Here is a 27,699-nt window from a genome sequence, read left to right as displayed (position 1 = left end):
TATATTAATTACGCAAAAAAAGCCTACCTTCAGTTATTTTTGGACATTTTGGGGGGGGGGGGGGGGGATAAAGCAGTGATCATTTTAAAATACAACAGTTTGGTGAATGGTTATATCACAAATAATTTTGTACAGAAGGAACAACTTTGTCCTCTTTAATATTTCCTGGTCAGTCCTTAAATTTGACATCGCTAATGCTAACTGGCATTAGTACTTAAACCCTCAATCAGAAATACATTGCAAAAGATACCATGAAGCTTATTTCTTTTAAAGTGTTGGAATGTTCATTCGTGGACTACTACATTCATGCAGTAAATGATACTTTGAATGTAGGATCTTGTAGCATCCTTGGTAAACCATGGGGTTTTCCAACTTATGTAGCAGCAAATTCATAACCAAAACTAAAATGTGTCGTTTAATTGAAAAGAAATAAATAAAAGCTGAGAGAGAGAGAGAAGATCACCAAAACCTCTTTTTCCGAGACTCTGGAAAAGGAATTTGGCTTTTAAGTAATGAAGTCATAACCATTTGTTTATTTTGTAAAAATGCTAAATGATGGAAAAAGCTGTTAAATTGTAAAATGCAAGTAATTTTCCACACACTGCAAATACTGGAGAGAACCAGCTAGTAGACACTGCAAATATTAGGTTTTAAGTAGCCATAACTGGTTCTGTTGTCGAACCCCACAGCATGTGTCCTGACCTACCCTCGCGAAGGACGGGTTGTGTGCGTGGGGAGGAGGGAGGGAGAGACGAAGGGAAGCAGGGTTTCTGGCTAGAAGCCTGTTCTTGTTTAGATTTCAGTGGCAGAAGGCCTGACCTCTTTCTGCTTTCTTGTTCTCTTTTCTGTGCAATTTCATGGTGGCTGACTGGCTTCATGATTGGTCTAAAATAAATCGGGAGTTGATTCTTTTTCTCTTCCTGCCCCTGGCCCTCTCTAGCTAGATCACTGGCTGTAAAGTTTTTAGAACAATATCAGTTTTGACTCTGAGGAACTATATTGTCTGGTTAAGTTTCTTCACAAGGAATTGCATGTAAGCTCCAAGAAGTCCTAATGAAGGCATAAAAATACAGAGGAATGTTTTTTTAGAGGGTCGTCTTAGGCTGGTTTACTCTAGGTGACTGTTACAGAAGGACTGAACCTCCACAATGTTAATTATCATGATCTTGGTTGTGGGTTTGTTGTTTTGGTTTGGTTTTTAACTAGACTTAGCTGGTTTGTGTTCATGGAAAACTAATTTCTTCTTTTGCATCTCTTCCAGTAATAGTTATGCACGAGTGCGAGCTGTGGTGATGACCCGGGATGACTCAAGTGGTGGATGGTTACCACTTGGAGGGGGTGGACTAAGCTGTGTCACAGTCTTCAAAGTCATTCCCCAGGAAGAGAATAGCTGTGCTGATTTTCTTATCCATGGAGAACGACTCAGGGATAAAACGGTAACAATTTACATCCATTCCTATTTACAATGTTCCTATTAAAACTACATAGGACCTAAGAATAGATATTTGCTTATTGTTGCTTGTAGACTAGAAAGTAAATTTATAGTCTCAGTCTAATGCTGTTGCTGAGCTTTTATCCATATCAATGATTATATACTTAAAGAGCCAATTATTTGTTTTAGGTGTAATACCATGCATTTCTAGAACTGAGCATGTTGATCTTTTAGAAACTTTAAAACATACTTTTTTTCATTGCAGATTTCCATCCATTTGGGGAAACATTTTGCTATTCAGGTTTTTTTTCCAATGGAGGGTTAAAGTTAAATCATCTTGCTAACCTGTTTATACACCATGATACTGTGTTTAATAGGCATGTTGGAAAATGAGGTAACTTGTTAAAAACACAAAATCTGAAGGAATTCCTCAGTAATGATTCAGTTAGTTGTGGAATTTGGCTATGACAAAAAGTAGCCATTTTACATGAAAACAACTTTTGTATTGGACGAAAGCAGGAAGCTGAGAGGTCTAAGAATTTATCTGGTTTGAACACATAGAAAGTATTCATTTATCAGCTACAGTAAATAAAATACCAGTAATAAACTTGTCTTAAACAGCATCGCAAAAGTCAGCCTCACTAAAGGAAAACCGGTGTAGGATCTCAGCCATTTCTACACACAGACTGATGGAAGACAAAATCAGCTTACTAAGGCTTGCTTGGTTACTTGTGTGCCAAATAGGTTTCTGAAGGCGGGGGGTGTGTGTTGTACTGTGGAAACAAAGAGAAGTGGGGAAAGCACAAAACCTCCATCTTAATGACATTTATCAAGAACTTACTCTTTTCTGCCAACAACTTTAGACTCCTGTGTAAGCTTAATAGGTAGAATTGCTTCTTATACCATACTGCCAATTCTTTCTCAAACATACCAGTTTCTCCCTTGAGGCAGGACTGCTGAGTTTTCTGCCTTGACTGTGACTGTTGTAGGAAGAGAGTGTATAAATAGAAATTCTGCTGACTCAGTTGTTTCAGCGAGGCGTAGTGCTATTAGCAGAGTACCCTGTGTTCCCGCACAGCTATGTGCACCTGCAGTTCCTTCCTCACTTTGCAGTAGTTCCCTTTAGAACTTTTTTTAGCATTATTGAGGCTGTTTTTGAGGAGCTTAATTGCATTTAGAGATACTTGACAATTTTCTCTTAATTCTTAATACTTTCGACATTCACAGCTTGCCTTCAGAATCCGAGGGTAATAAAATGCCCAGAACTGAAGGCTGGTTTAATGTTTCTCCTGCATGCATATGAAAATGTCACAGCCATCAGCGTCCTGATCTGTTTGCGCTCTCTCTTGTGCTTCCCCTGGGCAAGCCTTGTTTCATTTCCACTTCGGGTAGAAGGCTTTAAATGCCTCTGCTCCTCTTCCTGTCCAAAATCGAGCTCATGTTAGTATGAATATGTTTTCCAAACCTTTTGTTGTCCTGAACAGTTTTGTTTTGGTTTGTTTTTTTCAGTTTCTTGTGTGTGTCCCATCCTGTGTCCATCTGTTCCCCCCACTACTGCCTCCCAATGTGACCTACTACTCTGTCAGGACAGATTTTGATCTTACTGCAGTTTTAGGAGGTTGCTGTTGAAAGTGCCTCAAAAACACAGGATAAAAGATGTAAGAAATGCAGCTAGAGGAACGTCTATCTAGTGTATATTGAATAAAGCTCAGGGAACTAACAAATACAGATTTAGGTTGTGGGGAAGAATACTGTAGAGCCAGTGATGCTTTGGTAATGAAGTAGAAGGAAGCTATGTATGCATGTATTTCCTCAGACTTCAAGTAATGCACTTAAAAGCAACAGCTAATGTGTAATGAATTAACAGCGAAGTTGCACAGTATGCCACAACACCCCTGTTGGCATAAAAGAAACAAGATCCTACACGAAGGTATATGAGGACATCGTTAGGTCATTACACTTTTTCAGAAGGACTGTAGCAGGGACTGAAAGAGAAATTCTGTTGGGACAGGGATCCAGTCACTGATTCTAAAACTGTTCTGATCCTTATGCTTTCAATATAGATAATGGTTTTACATTTTGTTCTTAGGATATTGCGGTGGATTCACTGTTCAAGCACAATTTTTAACCTCTTCTTTAATGAAGCCAAACAATTGGTTTTTCAGTCCAAATAGAATTGACAGGTGACTATTATGTTTTATAATACAAAGACCAAGAAAAAGAACACCAAGAAATTGAAATGTAATTGTCTGTTCCAACTGAAAGAGTGGAGAAGGCTGTGGTCTCAGAGGCAACCCTGAAAAGGACTGTTGAAGATTACTTCAGTGGCATAAAATGCTGTTTTTTATTTTCTCTTTAAAAATAAAGTAAAAGTGGAAGTTGTTATGGGTTCATTGTGTTTGCTGTTGAGTAGGGACCAAATATTTTGATCATCTTCTGATTTTGAGGAAGAGTTGTACTGAATCTGCTGTTTCTGTGCTACAACATCACTCTAATCTCATTTTAGAATGGCCTCAGTGTGTAAATCTGTATACCTGAATCATCTTTGAAGTTAGCCATATGCTGTTCAGTTGGTTGCTCTGCCTTTGTATTTGCAAAGAGAAAGTAGCAATATAGTTTTAAAAAAGCTTCCTAAACTATTTTGAACATTTCAGTTATTCAGACTTTGAGCATGTGTGTCTTCAGAAATGTTTAATCTATCGTAGTATATAGAATTCATTACGGCTTGGTCAGCTGGACCGTGATTTCCAGTTCACTCACTTTTTTGCAAGGTACACACAGACGTTTCTGAAAATACTTCCATGGATTAAAAAAGAAAGTAATCCTTAGATTAGAAATTGAGTCTTCCCCTGCCCCTAAAGTCACATTACAGATTGTTAAAATACCTGTATTAACTAGCTTATATTTTGATTTCCTTTGGCCAGTAAGTCTTTATTTTGTGAACTGGCTCAGCTTCCAGAAAAGGTGCAGAAATTCCCTTATCCTGGAAAACCTATAGCGTGGAACTTGGAGCACATTTATGGGACCCAGGGAAGCATGGGTTTTGAAATACCTCAGGTTAGAGAGCAAAGGGAATTCAGATCTATGGCTTTTACCTAAGATACATGGGAATCATAATGCCAGTGTTACTGTTCAGCCTATGTGTCAGTAGGAAGGTGGAATTTATTCCAAAGCAACTTGAAATCTATAGGTGAGGTATTTGATGGAGGCATCTGGAAGATGCCTCTTAAATGGTTATACCCAAAAAGAAGGAGAGATCTTTTATCTCTTACTGTTTCTTGCAAACTAGCTTTAGTTGCTGCTGCTCCAAGTGCTTCTTCTAACACTCCATTGCAATTCCATTCCAGCGTGCCAGATCTCTCCATATATTTTATAGGATATGTAGGCATTTAATTAAGACTGTAGATCTCAGTCTGTAAGTCAGCTGTATAAATTAAATACTTTGGCACTAAACATCAAAATATTGAAGTTCCTTGTTGGGGGGCAGTTCGTTTCTTTATATACCTGAGAGCTAGGTTGCCATCAGCCCTTTTACAAACCAGCTTCAGGCTACATGTAGAAATTCCAAAATTTTTGTGCAGTACTGAGCTATTTAAAACATCTTATGGGGTTCACAAAAAGCATCCTATGTATCTGAGAAGAAAATCAAAGTGGCAGCACAATGGAATTAATTTAGGAATAAATTAGGGGAATGCTTCCTGCTAGTTTGCTCAGGTTTTTTAGATCTGCAGTGGAATGTAAGGTTATTTCATGAAGACTTTGGCATAACTACATGTTTCCTCCTTTATTATACTCACCTTCCTAGATCTGGCTCCAGCCAGTCTGCTTGGAACAATTGCATTCCCTCCTAACCTGGTCAGGTCTGCTGCTGTCTTTTACTGTGTTTACAGTAGCTCTCTTCTATCTTAATAGCACTAGTGTTAAACATACATTAGGCTCGAGCTTATAGGTTTTTAGGCTTTGGTGAATTTTATGTTCTTGAATGAAAAGTCTAATAGACTTACCTGTTCTGTTTTATTTTCTTCTCCAGTCCTTTCCCATGCAAGTTTTTACTGAAGGAGAAAAAAAAAAACTGACTAGTATCTTTTGGATCGTGAGTCAGGAGTGACAAATCAAAGTTTAAAATCTTTCTTTTGAAGAACAGGTAATTGTGTAAAGGGAGAGATACAAAGCTGAAACTGAATGTAAGTGCTGTTCTCTTCTAAAAATCTGTTGTTCAAAAACATCATTTGCCTTTTAAATTGGCTTTAAATTTTGAGAAAAGATTGATTCTGATGGGCTGTAGTACAGTCCTTATATCATCTTACTTTTTGAATTGGGGAAAAAAAAGCACACCCAGAATAATAATCATGTCACAGGGTCATGATGGCACTGGGGGCACATGCTCTGTAGCAGGAATATATGCAGGTTGTTTTGCTTGGTCCCGAGACTGTAGAAAAGCCTTTGATGCTATTTAGCAGAAAAGGCATCTACATGTAATGTTGTAAGCTGTTGGAAGTACAGCTAGAAACCAGGAAGATAGTATCCAGCATCTAGAAACATTCAGTTATGGGGTCTTATCAAAATAGAAATTTATATCAAATGCAATAAAGTTTTTTTTCATATTTGTTTCTGAAACAAGCCCTAGATAATGATGCTAATATCTTAAATACTCATTCTTGTTTAAAAATATTTGGTTTTGAAGTGCTGTTGAAATTTCCAACTGCAGAGATTCATCTTCTCTACATAAGCCAAATAGTTTCTAATACCTATAAAGAATGTAGTTTGTAGAGGTGAGAAAAGAAACACATAGCAAGCAAGTATTTTTATGAGTAGCTATGGACTCATTAGTGTTGCACATAATGACATCTGGATACTAAAAGGATTTTTTTCATTAAATAATAGTAAGTAGACATGCAGCCCTATTTATGCTGTGAGAATTTAGATATTGATCGTGTGGACCAAAGCTCTTCTGTCTTGAGTCTGATAACTCTGCAACATTTCCCATTATGTGCTAAGGCCTGCTTCATACTGGCATGGAAGTCTTTTATTAAGTCTCCAAATGAAGAAAACCTTCAGAACAGTAACCCATGTTTATTAAAAAATGCAATTTTTTTAAGCCGTAGTCACTTAATTTACAATTTTGTAGGTTTTTGTTGTGCTTATCACTGGAGATCTTAGGGAAGGTCTGCCTAAAAAGGATTGGGAAGGCAGATTTTTGGTAACCATGTGGGAGAGTGGGATATCATCTTCACATATAGAATCATAGAATGCTTTGGGTTGGAAGGGACCTTTAGAGGTCATCTAGCCCAACCCCCCTGCAGTGAGCAGGGACAGCTTTAACCAGATCAGGTTGCTCAGAGCCCCATCCAACGTGACCTTGAATGTTGCCAGGGATGGGGCCTCTACTAGCTCTCTGGGCAACCTGTTCCAGTGTTTCACCACCCTCATTGTAAAAAATTTCTTCCTTATATCCAGTCTAAATCTACCCTTCTTTAGTTTGAAACCATTACTCCTTGTCCTGTCACAACAGGCCTTGTTAAAAAGATTCTCCCCATCTTTCTTATAGGTCTTATAAGTACTGTAGGCTTATAAGTACTAAGGCTGCAATAAGGTCTCCCCGCAACCTTCTCTTCTCCAGGCTGAACAACCCCAATTCTCTCAGCCTGGCCTCGTAGGAGAGGTGCTCCAGCCCTCGGATCATTTTTGTGGCCCTCCTCTGGACCCACTCCAACAGTTCCATGTCCTTCTTGTGCTGAGGGCTCCAGAGCTGGACACAGTACTCCAGGTGAGGTCTCACCAGAGCAGAGCAGAGAGGCAGAGTCACCTCCCTCGACCTGCTGGCCACGCTTCTTTTGATGCAGCCCAGTATTTGGTTGGCTTTGTGGGCTGCAAGTGCACATTGTTGGCTCATGTCCAGCTTTTCATCCACCAGTACCCCAAGTCCTTCTCTGCAGGGCTGCTCTCAATCCCTTCATCCCCCAGCCTGTATCGATATTGGGGTTGCCCCAACCCAGGTGCAGGACCTTGCACATGGCCTTGTTGAACCTCATGAGGTTCACAGAGGCCCACCTCTCCAGCTTGTCCAGGTCCCTTTGGATGACATCTCCTCCTTCTGGCGTGTCAACTGCACCGCTCAGCTTGGTGTCGTCTGCAAACTTGCTGAGGGTGCACTCGTTCCCACTGTCTATGTCATTGATGAAGATATTAAACAGGAGTGGTCTCAGTTCGGACTCCTGAAGGGGACACCACTTGTCACCGGTGTCCATTTGGGCATTGAGCTGTTGACCACAACCCTCTGGATGTGACCATCCAACCAATTCCTTATCCACTGAACAGTCCACACATCAAATCCATATCTCCCCAATTTAGAGAGCAGGATGTTGTGGGGGACTGTGTTGAGGGCTTTACAGAAGTCCAGATGGATGACATCCATTGCTTTTCCCCTGTCCACTGATGCAGTCACTCCTTCATAGAAAGCCACTAGGTTGGTCAGGCAGGACTTGCCCTTGGTGAAGCCATGCTGGCTGTCTCGAATCACCTCCCTGTCTTCCATGTGCTTTGGCATAGCTTCTAGGAGGATGTGTTCCATGATCTGCGCAGGCACAGAGGTGAGGCTGACAGGGTGGTAGTTCCCTTTTTAAAAATGGGCACAACAGTCCCCTTTTTCCAGTCAGCAGGGACTTCACTGGACTGCCATGACTTTTCAAATATCATGGAGAGTGGCTTGGCAACTACATCAGCCAGTTCCCTCCGGACTCTGGGATGCATCTCATGATACGGAGAGTTCCAAACCATAGCAAAGTGCAGTAGAAAATAGTTCAGAGTTTTGGATGTTTGGAGACTTGAAAAAAAAATACCTGCTAATACCTGTTAATTATTGCTAAAAGCTTGGTTTCTATTTCCGTGCTTTGGAGATATGTGTATTGGGATAATTCCTCCCCAGCCCCCTTTATAGTTTGCATGCTTCAGCGTAAAGAAGCATTTGAGGGTATTATGTTTAATAGGGAAAAAATACGTTGTTGCTGCAAAGCATAGAAGTGGGTTTGGGGGAAAAAAATGCTTTAGGGGATGATTGGTATGTTTTTTGTTTGGTTTGGGTGCTTTGAGTGTTTGGATGCTTGTGGCATCTACTGAAGGCTGAGTACGTCCTACTGCTAATTCTGACCTACGGTTTTTGAGTTTTCAAGTTTTCTCTCAGGTGGGGCAGGCATAAAGTCTCACCTATATGGATTCTTATGTCTGATAACACATACAATTTTGATGGAAGTAATTTTTCTCCTTTCAGTGCCCTTAACTACTTACATCCCTTGTGTTAACTGGTCTGTTTTCCTACAGCTTTATATCTGAAAAATCAGTGTTGTCCTGTTAAATGTGTTGTCTCCTTAAATCAAGCCGAAAATAATTATGGTGTTGCATAGGATGTTTGCTTGTTTTGTTAATGATTGCCTGTCTTAAAAAATGTTGTGAGGGTTGGAGATGGGGGGTGGGTGGTAGCAGTGTTGCTTTTTGGGTTGGGGGGTTGGTTTGGGGGTTTTCTGGTTTGGTTTGGGTTTCTTTGAAAAATCATAGCTTCTACTTAGTGAAGTTTTAATCCAGCAGTTTATCTCCAGTGGTACTATCTTTTAAAAATATTTGTCATCCAGGTATGAATTTTCAGTATAAAGCAATCTGGATTAACTCTTTTGGGAGCAGGTGTTCACTGAGATGCTATAAAATCAGTCTTGTAGTACTTTTTGTTGATATTTTGGGTGAAACTGCACACAAACATAGTGTGAAAATAGTTGGTGTTTAATATAGTAGAGATCCCCCAAAAGTGCTAATGGACCTAGAAAATGCAGTGATGTGAGAAATCTTCATTTTTAACTCCTCTTTTTAGGAGGAAGCAAGTTTAAAATCATCAAAAGGAACAAAGAATGATCAATACACCTTAGAACTGCAGAATGATACTTCTTTTTTTTTTTTTTTTACTGCAGCACCTTTTCCTGTACATCTACAGCAAATACTTGATTCCTTCCTATGCTTTCTTGTAGGCAGTTGTGCCTACATGTTGTTGACCATTTAGGGAATTCAGAGTGGAGTAACAGAAATTATTTTAATGCTGAAAGAGTTTGTATGTGCAGAAAGAATGTCATCCTTCTAGAGACAGAGCTAAAAGGCAGTAAAACTCGAGAGAAGATGATTAGTGATGGGGTTTAGCGTATGGGGAATAAATAATGAAGAGCAGGAGAAGAAACCTATTTGCCTATGTAATAACTGGACAAGAAAAGGAGAGGAAGAACACAAAGGATATGTAAGAATAATCTAAGTACAGACATATTTTTCTAAAATTTTGAGATTTTTTTCTCAGTTATGTTTATAATTAACCTCATTTTTCCACATGCTGTAACAAATTTTGTATTTTTCTCAAAAAGCTGCATATGTAACAAAATTAAAAATGAAAATTCTGAAAACACATTAATATTGAAATGACAGAATATTAAAATCCTTCATTCACCTCTCAGTGTATGTTTTCAGAATCTAGTCATAATACAGAGATGCAGGTTGTCTTGCTGTGCATTTTATTATACCTGGTGCTACTGGAGCAGATCAGTGCACAACCCTCTGTACTTTCTTGTGCACCTTGGATTTTTTTAATCAAGAAACATTCAATGTAACATTGTTGCATAAAACAACTTTTGCAGGTAAATTAAATATGCAAATATATTTTAAAAGCCAGCCAATTTAAAGTGGGGAAATGATGTGAAGACTGCGACTTTGCTTCAACTGAATGTGAATGTATACCTGTAATGGTTTTGTAGCCAAATAATTCTGTTAATTATTCCTAATTACTGTTTTCACTATAGTTGAACATAAGCCATAAATATATTTGTATCTAGGTACAGGCAGTAATACATTCAAAAAGATTTTACTTTTGATTCATTTCAGTTTTTAAAACAATACTCCTGTATTATTTTCTCTTGTCTAGTAGCCTTTCTGGGAGAAAACTGGTGTGGCCTGAAAGCAGCGTAAAGTTAGTCCAGTGCTCAAAATTTTTATAGAATAAGTATACAAATAAAATTCCCAGTGATACAGTAATACTTGATATCAGCACAGTAATGTTTTTTCAGGATGTGGCCTATTTCATTTGCTGAACATCTAGCAAATCTGTACTGACAGAAGTGCTTGCTGCGGGTTTGAGAGATACTTCGGAGGCTGGGAAGATTCACTCAGTATACTGAATACAATATAATAGCGTCCTTAACCCATACCACCTATCAGCAACAGTTAGTGAATAATTTGGCTGTAATGGAAACAAGGTTAAAATTACATCCTTGTAACGGGAAGAAATCTAAACAGAGACTTTTATCTGCTCTTATGATGTATGTTTTCAGGTAATTCACAAAGACTACATTTTGTTCTCAAATTTGATATATTAGTCAGTGATACATTTTCATCCTGTCTTCTTTCTGGAAGGTGGTCTTGGAATGCACATTAAAGAAGGACCTCGTTTACAACAAAGTTACTCCTACTTTTTACCACTGGAAGATTGATGACAAAAAGTTTGGCCTCACGTTTCAGAGTCCTGCTGATGCAAGAGCATTTGACAGAGGTATTCGGAGAGCAGTAGAGGATATTTCTCAAGGTACATTTTCCAGGTGAAGGGGTTGGGGAGGGTGGGGTGGGGTGGTGAGTAATTAGTAAATGAGATAAGTCAAAGCACTTTGCATAACATTAATGCTGACAGTATTTAAGGATGTAGATTGATCTATAGCATATTGAGATCTTAACAGTTTTTAAATAGTAATTCTGGCATTTCTAAAGTGCCGTTCATCCAAGTGTCTTAAATTGTTTCACAGACGCTAATAAGGTAATTCCCTGAAACATCCCTACATCATAAAGCATTGCCTCTTTTTTTTAGAGATGAAGAAATGGAGGAAGCTAGAGTGTTACAGTGTCTTACTTGGATCTTCTTCTCAGAAGCTTGTTACAGTTTCTGTGTTCTTAGAGGATAAGCTGTGAAGTTGAATGATTTGAGACCTGTTGAGTTCTCTTTTTGTCTGCACATACTTTCAGTTAGTAGTTTTATTTGTTTACTAACAGCTGACAGAGTAGTTCTGAGGACAGGTTTATTGGGACGGTAGAAGAATTTACTCTAATAGTAACTGTTTCCAGAGCTTCAGTGACCTCATGGAAACCAGTGAGCAAACTGAAGATGATCATCAAGCCTCAATTCTGAGCTGAAAATATGATATATGTATTGCTGGATGGGGAGAGGAAGGGAGGGAAGAGGACAGGTGTCTATTGAATAGAAACATCTCTTTCAGGCTTGTAAAAAGCAACTCAAAGGGAGAAATTTAAACAAAATATTGTGTGCTGTGATGTGCTGTAAATTTAGGGATTTAATGTGTGTTATATTAGCAAAGGGAGAAACATGTTTCTGAAGGGAAATGCTGTTTGACATACTAGAATGACTTCCTTTGAATTGTGCTTATATCATCCATATCCCTGCAAGAGAAATAATTATAGAACATATGAGTCCTTTTCTTTCTTAGGGTCTCATAGTTCCAGTTTCTGCTGATTTATAGCAAAATATAGCACAGTGTGCATTCATGCCAACCAGATGTATCTGTCTTTAATTTTCAAAATGCTGCGTTAACAAGAATATACTCCCTTGCTTCTGACTTCTGATGAAATGCTTTTACAAGAAAGGTGTAAGCAAGAGAGAGGAGTGTGGCTAGGAATATTCAGTATATGAAATACAGAATGTAGAAATGAATGGTACTTACTAAAATCAACTTGAAATCTACTGGTTAAAAAAGTAAACAAGCATATTTATATCATCATAGCTGGATATTGAAGGATGGTGTGGACTACTGGAAGCAGTAGACTGTAAATAAAAACAAAATAACCTTGTCTTTTTTTTTTTTTTTTTTTACCTTTTCTGTAGGTTATCCACCCTCCCAAAATGATGTTGAAGTGGCAGAAGACTGCTTTCAAGTGAGTATTTAAATTTTTAAATTAATTGTGCAGTTGTTCAATGAATTTCTTCAAAAAATAATTTTTGTTTTCATTACTGAGAATAAGCAAAATAAGAGCAGTAGCAAATTCAGTTTAATGAAATAAGCTCCAGAACAGTTGTCTAGAAGACTTACAATATTGTTTGTCCTAAACTAAGTAGTTAATATTTAATCAATAGGATGATTAACCATCCTGAGTTTAATTTTTAAGTTTACAATGTCTGTTCTAGGTTATGTGTCCTCTTTGAACTCATGAGAACATGAAATGTTCTTCTGGGGAAAAAAAAATCAAGGGGTCAGGAATCTTCTTCTTTTACATGCACATCCTATTTGTTTTCCTAGATTTTTCACTCTGCAGTGATAGAGACTACTAACATTGTATGGTTAGAGTTGAAAAGATGCTGAGATAATGGTTAAAAGAATCTAGTCCAAACAAGAGCGGAAGTTCAGATAATTTTTAAAAACACACTGGAGATAAAGCAGCCACTTGTTGAGATTCAAATTGTTATTGATCCTGATTTGCGCCATTCAACTTCTATAGGTCATAATGGCATAAGAGGTAAAAACTTATCATAGAATAGAATCATAGAATCGTTTAGGTTGGAAAAGACCTTTAAGATCATCCAGTCCAACCATTAACCTAACATTATGAAGTCCACCACTAAAACTATTAAGGGTAGAGTAGCAACCCCACGCCTCCTGGCTTGGTGGCTGGATCATTTATAATGAAGTAAAAACTAGGAATCATTAAGATTGGAAAGGATCTCTAAGATCATCATTCCAATCATCAACCCAACACCACCATGCCCACTAAACCATGTCCCAAAGTGCCACATCTACCCGTTTTTTGAACTCTTCCAGGGATGGTGACTCCACCACCTCTCTGGGCAGCCTGTTCCAATGCTTGACTACCCATTCCGTGAAGAAATTTTTCCTAATATCCAACCTAAACCTCCCCTGACTCAGCTTGAGCACATTTCCTCTTGTCCTATCGTTATCTACTTGGGAGAAGAGACCAACAGCCACCTCGCTACACGCTCCAGCACCTCAATGTCTTTCTTGTATTGAGGGGCCCAAAACTGGACACAGTATTCCAGGTGCAGCCTCACCAACGCCGAGTACAGGGGCACAATCACCTCCCTGCTCCTGCTGGCCACACTGTTCTTGATACAAGCCAGGATGCTGTTGGCCTTCTTGGCCACCTGGGCACACTGCTGGCTCATGTTCAGCCGGCTGTCTACCAACACCCCCAGGTCCTTTTTGGCCAGGCACCTTTCTAGCCACTCTTCCCCAAGCCTGTAGCGCTGCATGGGGTTGTTGTGACCCAAGTGCAGGACCCGGCACTTGGCCTTGTTAAACCTCATACAGTTGGCCTCGGCCCATCGGTCCAGCCTGTCCAGGTCCCTCTGCAGGGCCATCCTACCCTCGAGCAGATCGACACTCCCACCCAGTTTGGTGTCATCTGCAAACTTACTGAGGGTGCACTCAATCCACTCACCCAGATCATTGATAAAGATATTGAACAAGGCTGGCCCCAAAACGGAGCCCTGGGGAACACCGCTCGTGACCGGCCACCAACTGGACTTAACTCCATTCACCACTACTCTCTGGGCTCAGCCACCCAACCAGTTTTTTACCCAGCAAAGAGTACGCCTGTCCAAGCCATGGGCTGCCAGCTTCCCAAGCAGAACGCTATGGGAGACTGTATCAAAGGCTTTGCTGAAGTCCGTATCTCCTACTATGCTTCAGAGTTCTAATGCTTTACACAACTACCACATCAAGTACTGTAACACTGATGTGTAGCGCTGCGTGGTAATATCCAAGAATCCATGTAATTAAAAAGACAGTATAATCAAATATTATGGACACATATATACAGTAAATAGTTGTAATATAGCTGAGTAAAAACCTCCTTGTTGTCTAGGTGTGCTTGTCATAACTTCCTTCCTATTTACAGTTTCATGGGAAAGTCTTGGCTTTATTCACACATACGTTCAGTTTTCAGAGTGCAGGTATTTAAATTAATATGAAGCTGATATAGAAACAAGTTGACTCAGGGGTCTTAGTGACTATTCAGAAAACTGATAGTACTCCTAAGTGGTTTCTTGAGGGAAAGAGTTTTGTCGTTTATGCAATATTAAATTCTTTATCAGTGTAGATAGATGCAGTATGGAACCTCTGCAACAAAAAATCAGGAAAATTAGCAGCCTACTTTGAAGATATGGGTAAGAATCAAATTACGATAGGAGACTGAGAGTCAAGTATTTAGAAATGATACTGCAATGCAGTGGCAATGCAGAAGAGTCTCCTGATTTCTTTCCATTTTATGGTAGAGGAAATGTATCTCTGTGTAAGTGTTGGCTGTGCAACCACCTGTTGTTCTTTATTTGCAGTGCTTTATTTTAAGGCACTTTAAAGTAAAATTGCTATAAATATTAGATACTTTGGATTTAAAATAAGCATGAGATTTTGACAGGGTGGAGGAAATGTTTGCCAAAGTTAATGCAATCCTTAATCAGCTTTTAAAAGACTTGTTTAAACACGCTTTGTTGTAAGGATTAATAATTGAGCAATTTCTACAGGCCTAATGAGATTAGAGGAAACTAATTACCTCTTGATTATGCTGCCTAGTTATTACGTTTCTATATAAGGATGCCAAAATTGAAGCAAATGTCTGTGATTCTTTATATTTACAAAGTTTGGTATTGGGAAAGTGGAGAAAAGTGTATTGACATCATATATTCTATGTAGATGTAAATAGAGATATATTTAGATATGTAAAGAGATGATGTAGATGACTTTACATGTATTTTTAAAAAATACGTATATTTTTAAAAATACTCTCTCATATATGTAACTTACAGGTACAAACAATCCTGTTTGGTGCAAACTGCTGGTAGAATTACGTGTTACATTCCAGACAGGAAAGCATATTTCATGACTTCACCACAACACACATTGCTTAATTGTGGATTCGAGCTGTGGATAGATGGCAAGAATTACCCGTTTTCTAGAGGCAGAAAAAGCTAGCCAATCTCTCTTACCATATCTCTGCATACCAAAGTAAAATAAACGATACTAGAATTGCCTATTGATAACAATACCAGAAGGAGGAAAATAAAAAAAGAAATGCAGGGAAGGCTGAACCCACCCTGGTTTAGCTATGCTTCATCTGAATCAGGTTTATGTGTCAATAATGAAGCCATAATCCCAGGGTTATGAATGTCAATGTAGAAAGGCTACAGCATTTAAGTTACAGGCTCCAGGTCTAGTCATCAAGAATATCTTGGAAATACCAAATAGCGTACATTCTCCTCCAAATGATTAATTCCTTCCCTGTTCCAAGATTGATACTGTTGTAAGCGGAACTTGATACCCCACACTTTTTTTTAACTTGAAAGACTCCTAAAACCATTTTGTTTAAAGATAATGTATTGTGTATTTGAAGAGCCATCTTGACTTGTCCACCCTTCTTCCCACCCCACTGTGGTTTAAAAGGCCTAATGATCCCCCCCTTCCCACCCCCATTTGTTCTGTAAGCTGGTTTTCCAAGTCTATAGTAGTATTTTTGAGTAAGTTTTGGAGTGTATCTATGCAAGGGCATTTTAGAGTGTGGATAGAATGTTGAAGAGCAGGTTGACACTTGGATATGAGGGCAATGGGATGTTTGTTGTTTCATCAGAACAATCTTCCAGAAATGTAATTTTTAACCTCTAAGGAATAAAGCACAGAAGATCAAGCAGTGGAGCTCCTCCATTTAATTAAAAATATTAAGTAGTCATAAGTTGTTTCTAAAATAGCAGAACATCAAAAAGAGAAAAGGGTTATTTTGCGCTTACTTTTCATAGCATGTTTGTTAATGAATTTATATTTTTGTCTATACCCTGTAGTAACTAACTGTCATGCGTATTGGTATTCTTCAGTTTCATTTCTTTCTTTCTTAGTTAGTTAGTATGATAGGTAAAGTCCCCAGGACGTCATCAAGGTGCATTTGAAAATACTAATTTTAATAGGTCTTTGCAGTTACATCATCTGCTGTCAAGGTGTTTTGCCTATGCTATTCTAGTCATCTTACACGGCAGGAATCCTGTATTTAGTGCATACTTGAAGTATGAATATAGTATGTAGTTTGTACATACATTTCATTAACTGGTTTTTTTTTAAAACTGAAAATGATGAGTGATGAAGAAAGCAAAACGCTTCATAAGTTATTTTACTAGCTGGTTATATCCAGTGCCACAGCGCAAATGAAATGATCCAAACAAGATCAAAACACACATCCTTCTGATCTAGTCAGTGGCACTGCTGTTAAACCTCAATGCCTACTTGTAATAAGTATTATCACATTTTATAGATGTAGCAAGCAGAAATAGGGGTTGTCCAAAACTTGTATGTGCGACTCTTAAATGCAAACCCAAAAACAGAACTCTTACCCTGTGCTCTCTAGGCTACCATTTTGGTTGCTATATTGTATCTTGGGTTACTAGATTTTTTTTTTTTTACATTCGTTAAATAAAATCTCATAGAGAAAGCATTCTTCTTACTGAAGATTAAATTTATCTTTTTAAGAAGACATAGCTTCATTATAGCTTCCTTAGATGCTCTGTTGTTCACAAATAATGTTAAAAGCTTAGTATTAAAAAAATACCATCACTTAAGGGTGCCTTGCTTATAAAGGTTGCTTAAATGATTACAATTGCTGTTAGTTGTTTCATGAACGCATTATATACAAATTGTTTATATCATTAAATAAGCCTTAGTCTTACTAGATTAATTTCAAATAGAAATACACAAATGAGTTAATGCAGAGCTGTCTGACTTCCTGTAATGTTTGTAAATGGATCCTGGGAATGTATATATACTTATATGGAAATATACACTGGAAATTTGTTTTGGTAGGAGGTTTGGGTTTTTTGGTATAAAACCAGGCATTTTGGATGCAGTAGACAAGCAGCTTGTTTAAGTCAGTTTGCTTGTTTGTTCAAAGATTGGCTCAGATTCTTTTCCTCTACCAAATATAAACTTCTTGTTCTAAAACCCATCTAGCTTAACTGAAAAAATGTAAAAATGAGATTTTTTTTTTTCTTAGAAGTAAATCTAAATGAAATCTAGAGCTTATGCATTTAAAGTATTTTTATGTGGGTTTTGGATACTGAAATGCATAAGTCTTGCTTTTGAGAACTGAAAAATAGAGCAGTTGAGTCTTAATTTCTTTCAGGTTTTGTTGATTCAGCCATGCTGGTGTTATTTATAGGCTACCAACACTTTTTAACAGTTTTGAAGTAATAAGAAATGGAGCACTTACGCTTTTGAGATTCTTACTGCTGGCAGAAGAAAACTGTAGACTGATAAATTATAAGCAGGGAAAAAAAAGTTTGGCTTGTTCTTTCAGAAATAGGTACATTGGGCTTTTTGTCAATATGAAGGGGAAAAGGCTTGCATCTTACATGCATCTTAAGTGGTTTTGGTGCAGGCAAGGAGGACATAAATGGTTCATATGCTTCTTTGTAAATACACTATTTAGTGACCTCTTCGTAAATGCACTATTCAGTGACCATTCAATTTATTTTGTCTATAACAAAAGGTTCACAGAAGTTTCATTTTACAAAAATAACTTGACGTGATGACTTGCAAGGAAATGTGAAATAATTTACCCTTGACGCTGTGTTGTTTTTACGGAGAAGACAATACTACATGATAAAACACTGAAGATGAGCAATATTTAGTGCAATTAATAAATTGGCTAGGTGTAGTTTCTAGAACTAAAAGTAATACTAATTTATATTATAATTTAAAATAATATATTGTGTTAAAATTATTTGGGTTTATTAAGCTTTTTTTGCAGAGTAGTGTTCAAAAGAGAGGAGGAAATTTTTTTCCTCACCGGTATCCCTAAAAGCCTCTTTACATCTCCATCTCTCTCTCTTATTTCCTCAGAGTTATGTTTTGTGTTTTAAATTATTAGTTCCTTCCTTGGAATCCCTAAAAACCTCTAGTGTGCTTTATATATTCAGGTAGAACAGCCTTGGAAGAAAGAGGCATGTCAAATGCCTTATTTTTTACTTTAAACTGTACAAAACAGTCCGAGTAATCTAGGTAATATTTCAGTCCATGTCAGAAATACATACCTGATTATAACAGAGTTTCTTTGCCAAATATGAAAATACTTGCTCCATCGGTCTTAGAAGGAAGTTACTCAAACGTTTTTGAAACCCGTATCATTTATTCTCAATTAAAAAAATTAAGGAAAAAACATTTAAACGCTTCTTGTGTTGGTTAGCATCAAACAGCAGATTTTCAGGCCTCATGGGAAGTAAATACAAGAACTGGGATGCAACGGAAATGTGGTCTCTCATCCATCCTTCTGTGTAATCATTAAACTTACTTAGAGCAGAACATTTTTAACAATGTTTGCAGAACAATGTTGAATTCTCTCCCAGACTTAACTCTGGCAAACTGGGAGAAGTAAGGAGAGAAAATTGAAGAAGAAGAGAAGCTCAGTCTGGTTTTCATTTTCTCTACAGCTGTCATCTGGCTTTGAATTCTGCTGGAGAGCTACAGCTGGAGTCATTTTATTGCTTTACCCAGCATCCTTTTGCCTTGCGCGCACAGAAATGTTTTAGTAGTCTTGGAAAAAAATTCAGAGTATCTCTTAGCAACCATAGGACAGTAATTATTATACCAGCAGCTGGGAGCAAACCAGATTTCCGTTGTGCATTAAAAACTGGCGTAGGTTACTTTACAGATGATACTGAATAACCTATGCCAGTACTGTACTTTGCAGGCTGTGGTTAAAGGATATTGAACGTGGGCGGTGTAATTGCTTTGGACAGTAGAAAAGGGGAATGTGTGCATCTGTGTTTGTGTGTAATATTCAGTATATTTAATATACCAAGCTTAGTTCTTGTGGAAAACTTTACATGTTTGCTTTTTACTTAAATGCATTTTCAGTACAATAGCATTTTTGTTTCTAGGGCCTCTCCCTTCAGGTTGACAGTGTTTCCATTATAAATGTAGGTTTTCAGGTGTTTATGACCTTGTCATAAAACATCACATTGGAGGAGGAAGTGTCATCCAAAGAAGGCCTTTTTGATAGTAATAAACATGGTTTGGCTGTATCTAAACTATCGGTTTAATTAAAAATACAGAGTTCAGGATATTCATCTGGCATTTCTGTAGTTCTGCAGAGTGAATATTTATAGGCTAAATAAGGTCATAACTGACCTGATCGCTTTTCATTTTTCATAAATACCAGAAGTTAGGCTGTGTCTGCTTACCTGTAGTGTCTAGGTTGGTAGGCTGAGCGTTGTGCTTTCCAAACAGCTGTCTCATGAGTTCTTGCCTTACAAAGGTCAGATGCCTTTGTCTCCTGCCGCCCCCAAATTCGTCCTTCAAGTCAGTTAGCTTGAATTGCAGTGTCTGTGTTGGGATTTTATAAAAGCATTCCTTTATAATTGCTGCATGTAGGGCACAAAGGCTTTGCTTTAAGATTAAGGTTTGTATGTCATACATCAGCGTCTGGCAGTGCTAGTTAGCACTGGCATAGGTGATCAGTGCCTATAGCCTTTATTAGATGGAGCCCTTCTTGGCCGCTGAGGGGAGCGTGTGTGTCTGTGTGAGCATGTGCAGGTGTCCTCCTTGCTCTATAGTGTAGGTAGTTTATTTCTGAAGAAAAAAGGTGTGAATCACCTGCAGGGACAGGAAATAATGCAGGCTGTTGCAAATCTCCCCCAGGGATAAAGACTGGCTTGCGGGTAGTACGTGTTTTTTTCCCTGGGAAGGAAGGCGTAGTAGTCTTTGCAGCTCTCATCCTTCTCCCTAGACCACTCAAACTGATAATAGCTGGGGGGGTAAGGGGGTTGGGTAGTGCTTATCACTGTGGTTTCTGTAAAAGCGCTTCTAGCTGTTAAGTGTGTTCCTAGCTTAAATAGTTTCTGCTTGTAAGCATTTATAACATTGCTCAAACCAAAAATAGTTGTAGGCATTTCTTCCTCATTCTGAATGCAGCTCTCCTGTGGTTTGAACCACGGTTTTGGAAGCTTTTTATGTCATTGGGCAATGTACCTGCAGGAGAACCTCCTGCTAGGAAGATGTTTGATATTGCGCTAATATTTGATGCTTTTTGCTCTTAAAATAAGTATACATCCATGAAATCTAACTCTTGCCAGTCATTTCAACATACCTTTTGTACTCCTTTCCCAACAGTGTTTGACCAGAAAATTTAATTTTGTCAATTGCTTAGTGGTGTTGTCATGCTCAAATAGCTGCAAAAAATACTTCTTTCTGGAGTTTTGCCTGTCTTCAGTATTTTTCAGTGAAACTTTAACCTGACTGAGCTGTTGTCTTTCATGGGGTGTATGCTCTCTAGTATTAATTATAGCTGATCATTCGTTAATTACTAATTTTAAAGTTTTTCCACTCAGAGTGCTTCTGAACAATATATAAATTCTTAGTGATGTGATGATTTTCTTTCTCCTAAAAATCAGCTACAGAACAGCTACTTCCACTTTATCTAGATGTCTTAGAGCTTGATACATTAGGCTTTTTTGTACATGAGGTGCTAATGTAATCCTAGAACAAGTTCCTTAAGTAATTTGATAAATGAAAACTAATGATTCAGTGTTAGTGCTTAACCTGCCAAAACTTCAGATTTTCCTCTGCGCTTAGTTTTCTGGAGTATTTTTATCATTTCCCCCTTAAAGTTTTCTTGATATATACAAATCCTTATGATAAAGCTGAAACATTCTCATTGCTGGAAGCTGGATGATGCCAGAATTTTCTCAGTGCTATCAGATGATGACAGCCAGTTAACTTTACAGCATCTCTCAATAAAAACAAAACAATGTACAGTACATTTTTTGGCAGCCCAGTGGGTTTTGTATCAATATGCTCTACTGTATCCGAGGTATATTCCAGTCAGTTAAGCTTAAAGAATGAGAACTGTTGGTTTTTCTATTCTTTTCAGAAATTGGATCATCTCACAAGGCAATATTCCACCCAGACATACTTCTTCCTTACTCTGAGCGGCACAGGATCTGTAGATGTCTCATTATATGTTGCCACATGGTCTCATTTTTGTATCAAATTGCCTGACATAACCTTAATTTCAAAAAGACAGTCATTAGTTGTTTAATACACACTTGCTGTAATTAGATATTTTAATTGAGCCAGTGTATGTTAAAACTGACTTTCTGTTCCTTTCCAGCTGATCTTGCTTTTAATTTATTAAAAGGTCTGACTAGCTTTTGCCTTATTAGTCTCAGAAATGTTTTCCTCCAATTGGATATTTGTAAATACTGGCAGCCTCGTGGGTAGTTAGAGAAACCATAATCTCAGAGACTGGGCTAATCTCTCCTTCCTTAAAGAAGTTCCTCAGTCTGATTTGGCAATTTACCAAGGCATGTATCTCTAATGCCCAAGTTGTGTACACTCTGCAGAGAAGGAACTCTTATTTTCCAAGCCTAACTTACAGTAAAGAAAACACTTGCCTACTTATCAGTACTTTAAAAACGTGTATTTGAAAATACTTGTGTTTATAGATGCCTCTAACACGTTATGTAGAATATTAATGCATTTATGTGTGAACTTGGTGGTTTTGGTGTGGTTTTTGTATAAATGCAGAATAATTTCAAGGGAGTTCTTATATATTCTAGACTACTCAAGAAAATACATCAGGTTCATTAATGAAAGATCACCTTTTCCAACACGAAACTGTAGTAACCAGTGAACCTTACAACAGTGCAAATTTAAGGCCTTCAGCATTTGAGGATTTCGACTCCAGGAGAGCCTGTTTTCCTAGCCAACCTAACCAGGTAAGACTACCAACAAAAGAAGCGGTTCTTACTTTGCTTGCTGCATTAATGGCACAGTATGTAGTTTCTGACAAGAAATCACTTTCTAAGTCCCTGTATATAGTATTGTACTCTCAACTTCTTGAAATGATCAATATAAGCTTTGCAGCTGAAATACTACAGCATTATTATGGCAGAGGTAAAGCTTTAATGGAGGTATTTGCCTATGCTTGCAGTGCAGCAGACTACATGAATAAATCTTTCACTTTCTTTGAAGTCAGATTTCTGTATTACAGACTTCTGTTTCTGCAGCCTTGAAAAGCTGTTTAAATTTGTTCAGAAAATATTAATTGACCATGAGCTTAATCTCAGTTACATGTATACTAACACCGTTTTGATTAAAAATACTGAAAAGTATCTTTAAAATTGGTATCTTGGATGCATTACACAGTGGGGCACTTTTGCTAAATATTTTTAGTGAAACATTGTTCATGCTTTCTAACCGCCTATTTAAACTAAAATACTCTATTTTGGTACAGAAAGGAAAACATTGTATCAGTTATGCATGAAAACTATTAAGCTATTGGTAAACAGATTCTTAAAACAAAGAAAAAAACTCCACTAACATGAGGAAGGCCGATGTACAGACATTTTTTAAAAGAGGTCATATTTGTACAACGTTACATTGGAAAAGCAATGTTGCAGCTTTTCCTTTAACAATATACATTCTGCTTTTTTCTAAGCCTCAAAGAACTGACAGTTTTTGTAGACTGTAGAAGTAGACTTAATAGTGAGTTGGATAATAATTAATTTGAGGGTCTTATGCCTAGAAGCAAACACATGGGAAGCTTTTTAGAATAAGCTTAATAACAGAAGTCAAAGCAAAATGCAGGTTCAAGTAGTTGTGAACACTTCATCAGAAAATATTTCTGTTCCTTGAAATAAAGCTTTTTAATACCCTCGGTCATTCTTGCAAAGAAAGATAGGATTGTATTAAAGTCTTGTATCAGCTGCTTTCTAACTGCTTTATTGGGCAAAAGAAGCAAACAGTGTTACCTGGAGAACTAACTAAAGAGCTTGAAATTATAAACTTCTGATTTTTAATAATTGATCTGCTCCAATTATCTCTTTGTATAAGTCACCTCATTTTTGTTTGTTCTGTTCATTAAGAGGTACATATTTTTCCTACTTCCCATTTACTTGCAAAGAGAATTTTAAAATTTCTTAGAATAGAATAGATGGGTGATTAGGTTATTGCAGCTAACACATAACAGCTACAGTAACCGGTAATATATGTGCTGTTAGTCTCCACTGAGTTATAAAGAAAACTGCAGTAGCCTAAAATACCTGTATGTTTTAAGAGCACACATAGAACTGGCTACTGAGAAAATGATAATTTAAGGTGTGGTATGCTTGGTAGTGCCTGTCTGATAGAAATGAAATAGGAATTTCTCGGAGATGACTGCTAGAATTCACTTCTTGTAGACTGAAGTTATGGGAGATTCCATGGAAATTTAAGTAGATGTTGTTTAAAATATTTTTCTCATATTGTAGCACCACCTGCATCCGACACTCCATGCTTTTTGCATGGCCCTGTGGTGCACACATTTAGAACATAGGCAAGTCAACAAAATCTCACATTCAGTATGTGCACACACTCTCTGCTGAACTCCATGCATGTGACCGTGTGGCACAGCAGATCTTGAGGTAAATACCTATTTTGTTTCAATTTTGTATAAGTAAGTTTGCACTCTTACTGTGCTTGTAAGTCGAATAGCTCAAGGAGTACATGCTCAGACTAAAGAAGTGATTAATGACAGTTCAGATCTTTACCTGTAATACTTTGACTGTTACTAAAAAATACCCAAGTCCCTCAGCTCTTCAGCTTCTGACACACTGATATGTGTTTAACTTAAATTTTGCGATGATACATTCAGCTGCTGGTGTCCTCATTTTGTGGAGTTGCAAGCTGGGCAAAGTCAGGTATATCTGTTTGAGGAGAGGCAATGAAGGCTACTAGTACCAAGCAAGTGTCCGTGCTTTGTTTAAAGGTCCACCCCTTTAAGTAAGGAGTAATACTAGTGAGTTTGGTCAGGTGAACAAAAATTTTCTGCCTAATTCCCAGTTGGCTAATTATGTTCATAATGAGATTCTCTGTGGGACTTCAGTTTGCTGTAATATTCTTCCTCCCTTCCTGCTTCAGCTGTTACACAGAGATGGCACTTGTACTGAGTTATAGTTTTGAATGGCTAGAGGACTACATACATTATTCTCACTGAATTTTGCTGGTATTTGTACCTAACTGAATCTGGATTGTGTATTGTTCTTAAGGTTTCATGTACATCATGCTTTCCTATAGGTCCCATTAAACAGCCAATATGTAAGCACTTTATATAAAGCTTTTCCAGCATTTCTCCTGTCTGCTTGTTTTTCAGCATTTCCCATTTGCTTTCTTAAAAAATGATTTCATAATATCAGTTGCATAAAGAACGCAATGCTGCCTTGTTTGTAACATGTCAGACCTTAAGCATTTTAGTAGGTGTTTGGCTGGGGACTTGGAAAAAAAGAAATGAGTTCTATGTACGTGGTGTGTTCTGCTCAAATAAAAAGCCTTTAAAGACTGAGGAGAGGTCAGATTTTATAGTTGTTAGTATTTGTAGTGATCTTTAATGGCTATTAGCTGTCTGGGGAATGGGAGGTTGAGGGTGGGTTTTTTGGTTTGAGGCTTTGGGTTTTTTTCTTTTAAACAATGGGTTTTATTTAATGCCTTAAATGCATGCGTAATATTCTGTGTAGCTAGTGGAGTAAGGAACCTTTATGCTTGTAATATACAAAATTGTAATGACATTTTTGATACTTTTTCCCATCAATTAATTTATGTTGTTCACTGTTCAAAAAAAGCCAATTATCCATAGCTAGTCATTGATGCTAAAACAATAGGCTCTTTCTCTTGTTTGGAAACAGACTAGAGTTGAGAAGCACTCTGCTTTTATAAGCAAAGGGGAGGCCTAACTGCTTGCATCGGAGCCTGGGGAAGTATGGAAGAGCAGTGATGTTAGCTGAATAGGATATAACCTTTCTTCACCCTGTATCCTTGAGACCTTGTGGAAGTCCAACTACGTGGCTTGGAGCCAAGAAAAAAAATTATTCTTGTTAGCATACTCCAGTTGAAACTCACAGGGCAAAGCAGCTCCAATTACAGTTCTGTACTTAAAATATATCACACAAGGATTATCAAGCAGCAAAGTGATGGTTAGAGCAGGCTACAGATATTCTTACATAATCAGAAGTTGGCATATTTTAAGCAGCTACTCCTTCCTCTTTCCCAGCTGCCTTCCCTCTTCCCTCCTCTGCCTCCTACCCCAAAACCAGGGCGTGCAGACTTCAGTGTAGTAGGAGCATAGACACATGCAAAGTGAAATAGAAGTGTGTTAACTTAAAACATCATCTTCAATAGTTTGTTGTTACACACTGCAACAGATTAGGAACATGCAGTTCTCCTAGACTATGGAATGGTGACACATTAATTCTCATTAATATGATCCATACTAATAACGTAAACACTCTAAAAGCAACGGTACTGATGTCAAAGATGCATTCCCAAATAATTCATGATTCTGGAAGAATTTGTAAGGCTAATGGGTTAGAGAGTAATTCGCCGCCCCCCCCCCCGCCCCCCAGTCTTTTCTGTGAGTTGGTTTGTAGGCTGTGCACTTGACAGGAGAAAAAGGCGGAATTTGACTTGAAGCTCACTTATATTCTGGCTGCGATATAATAGCCCTACAGTGTAGGAAAATAATTGCCTGTCTGTAAGGCAGGAATACTGGGACATACTGAGACTTCTGCTTTTTTGCTGCACTATCTGCTATTTTCAGGAGCTCTTTCCATGCACATGTGCTAAATTTTTATCCTGTCATTATTTGCACCTTTTATTGAAAGTCACTTGCAATGTGATTTCAGTAACATTTAGCGGCAGTCCACTGCCTTACACTTAGATATAAGGTCTGCACTATTTCAGTTCAGATGATTGAAATTTGCCATCTTCAACAACTTTTTCATGCCCCCATGCCCTTTCTCTTACTTGCCTTTTGAGGTAAAAGGTCTTGAGTTATGGTCAGTTCATTACAAGTTGAGAATTTTAAAAGTACTTAGGTACTGCATGCCGGTGTCCTAAACTAATCAATTGAAGTGCTCTATATTAGCTAAGGGGAGATGCATTTAGAAGTCACTGTTATTGACTGATCGTGCTACTGAATATTGTTCTTCATATGGCAAAATCCTTATCTAGAATACAGCTTTGAGAATAAGTAACCAGTATTCAATATTCTTGTTGCAAAAGTGGAGGGAGTTTGAAAACTTGGAGCAGGAAGAAAGGAGAGCTTCTCCTAGGTAACACGAGTAACTCAAAGTGAATGAATCGGGGAGTTAATCCTAAAGCAGTGGATCATCACTGACATGAAGTCAGCAAATTCACATAAGGCATAATTGACCTGTGGAATTAGTTGCCACTGTAAGATGTTAAAATCTGAATTTTGAGCATAATTCAAAGAACAGTATCAAGTTGTATGCAGATACCAAAATATCTGAAGCTCTTATGAGATACTAAAAAGTCAGGAAAGGATACTAAAGCTTGTGGTCCTAGTATCACAGAAAAGGCTCATTATTGTGGGCAAGTCTATAAATTGTACTAGTAAGAAAGTAAGCTGAATTTTTTACCTTCAAGCAGCAAGGAACAAAATCATGGGTTTTTTTTATTTTCTAATCTAAGTTTTAGATTGTAGGTGGACATAAATTTGGGACTTCACTATAGTAAACTTATCTTGCTTTGCGATTTCAGGTCCCACTGAAGTCAATCAGGCACGTTAGTTTTCAGGATGAAGATGAAATTGTTAGAATAAACCCTCGTGACATTTTGATACGTCGTTATGCAGACTACAGGCATCCTGACATGTGGAAGAACGACCTGGAGAGGGATGACGCAGACTCAAATATACCATTTTCTAAATCAGACAGTAAAAAATCTGACTATTTATACCCGTGTGGGGATGGAACTAAGCTGAATTCCCTGAAAGACTCAAAGAGTTCTGTGGTATTTAAAACTCAGCCTTCCTCATCAAAATTTAAAAACTCAAAAAGAAGAAAAGAGGATGGTGAGCGTTCCCGCTGTATATACTGCCAGGAAAGGTTTAATCATGAAGATAATGGCAGAGGGAAATGTCAAGATGCGCCAGATCCTATTAAAAGATGTATCTACCAAGTTAGTTGCATGCTTTGCGCAGAGAGCATGCTGTATCACTGCATGTCAGACTCTGAAGGAGATTTCTCTGATCCTTGCTCGTGTGACACTAGTGATGACAAGTTCTGCTTACGCTGGTTAGCGCTGGTGGCACTCTCGTTCATTGCTCCATGTATGTGCTGCTACCTCCCCTTGAGAGCATGCCATCACTGTGGTGAGGTATGTGGGTGCTGTGGAGGAAAGCATAAAGCTGCGGGATGA

At 37.9% G+C, this 27,699-nt stretch overlaps 1 protein-coding gene across 1 annotated transcript; it reads left to right on the top strand.

Annotated features, from left to right (window-relative positions):
- Positions 1-251: 251 nt before the first annotated feature.
- SPRED1 (sprouty related EVH1 domain containing 1) lies at positions 252-27,699 on the top strand. Its single transcript, XM_075713038.1, has 6 exons — positions 252-351; positions 1,207-1,436; positions 10,868-11,036; positions 12,342-12,391; positions 22,065-22,223; positions 27,040-27,699. The coding sequence occupies exons 1-6, from the start codon at positions 252-254 to the stop codon at positions 27,697-27,699; spliced, it is 1,368 nt and encodes a 455-aa protein (XP_075569153.1).

This window comes from Pelecanus crispus, chromosome 6, assembly GCF_030463565.1.
Source record: "Pelecanus crispus isolate bPelCri1 chromosome 6, bPelCri1.pri, whole genome shotgun sequence".
Lineage (NCBI taxonomy): Eukaryota > Metazoa > Chordata > Aves > Pelecaniformes > Pelecanidae > Pelecanus > Pelecanus crispus.
Note: the sequence above shows the minus strand (reverse complement) of the source record. Positions and strands in the feature narration are given on the sequence as shown.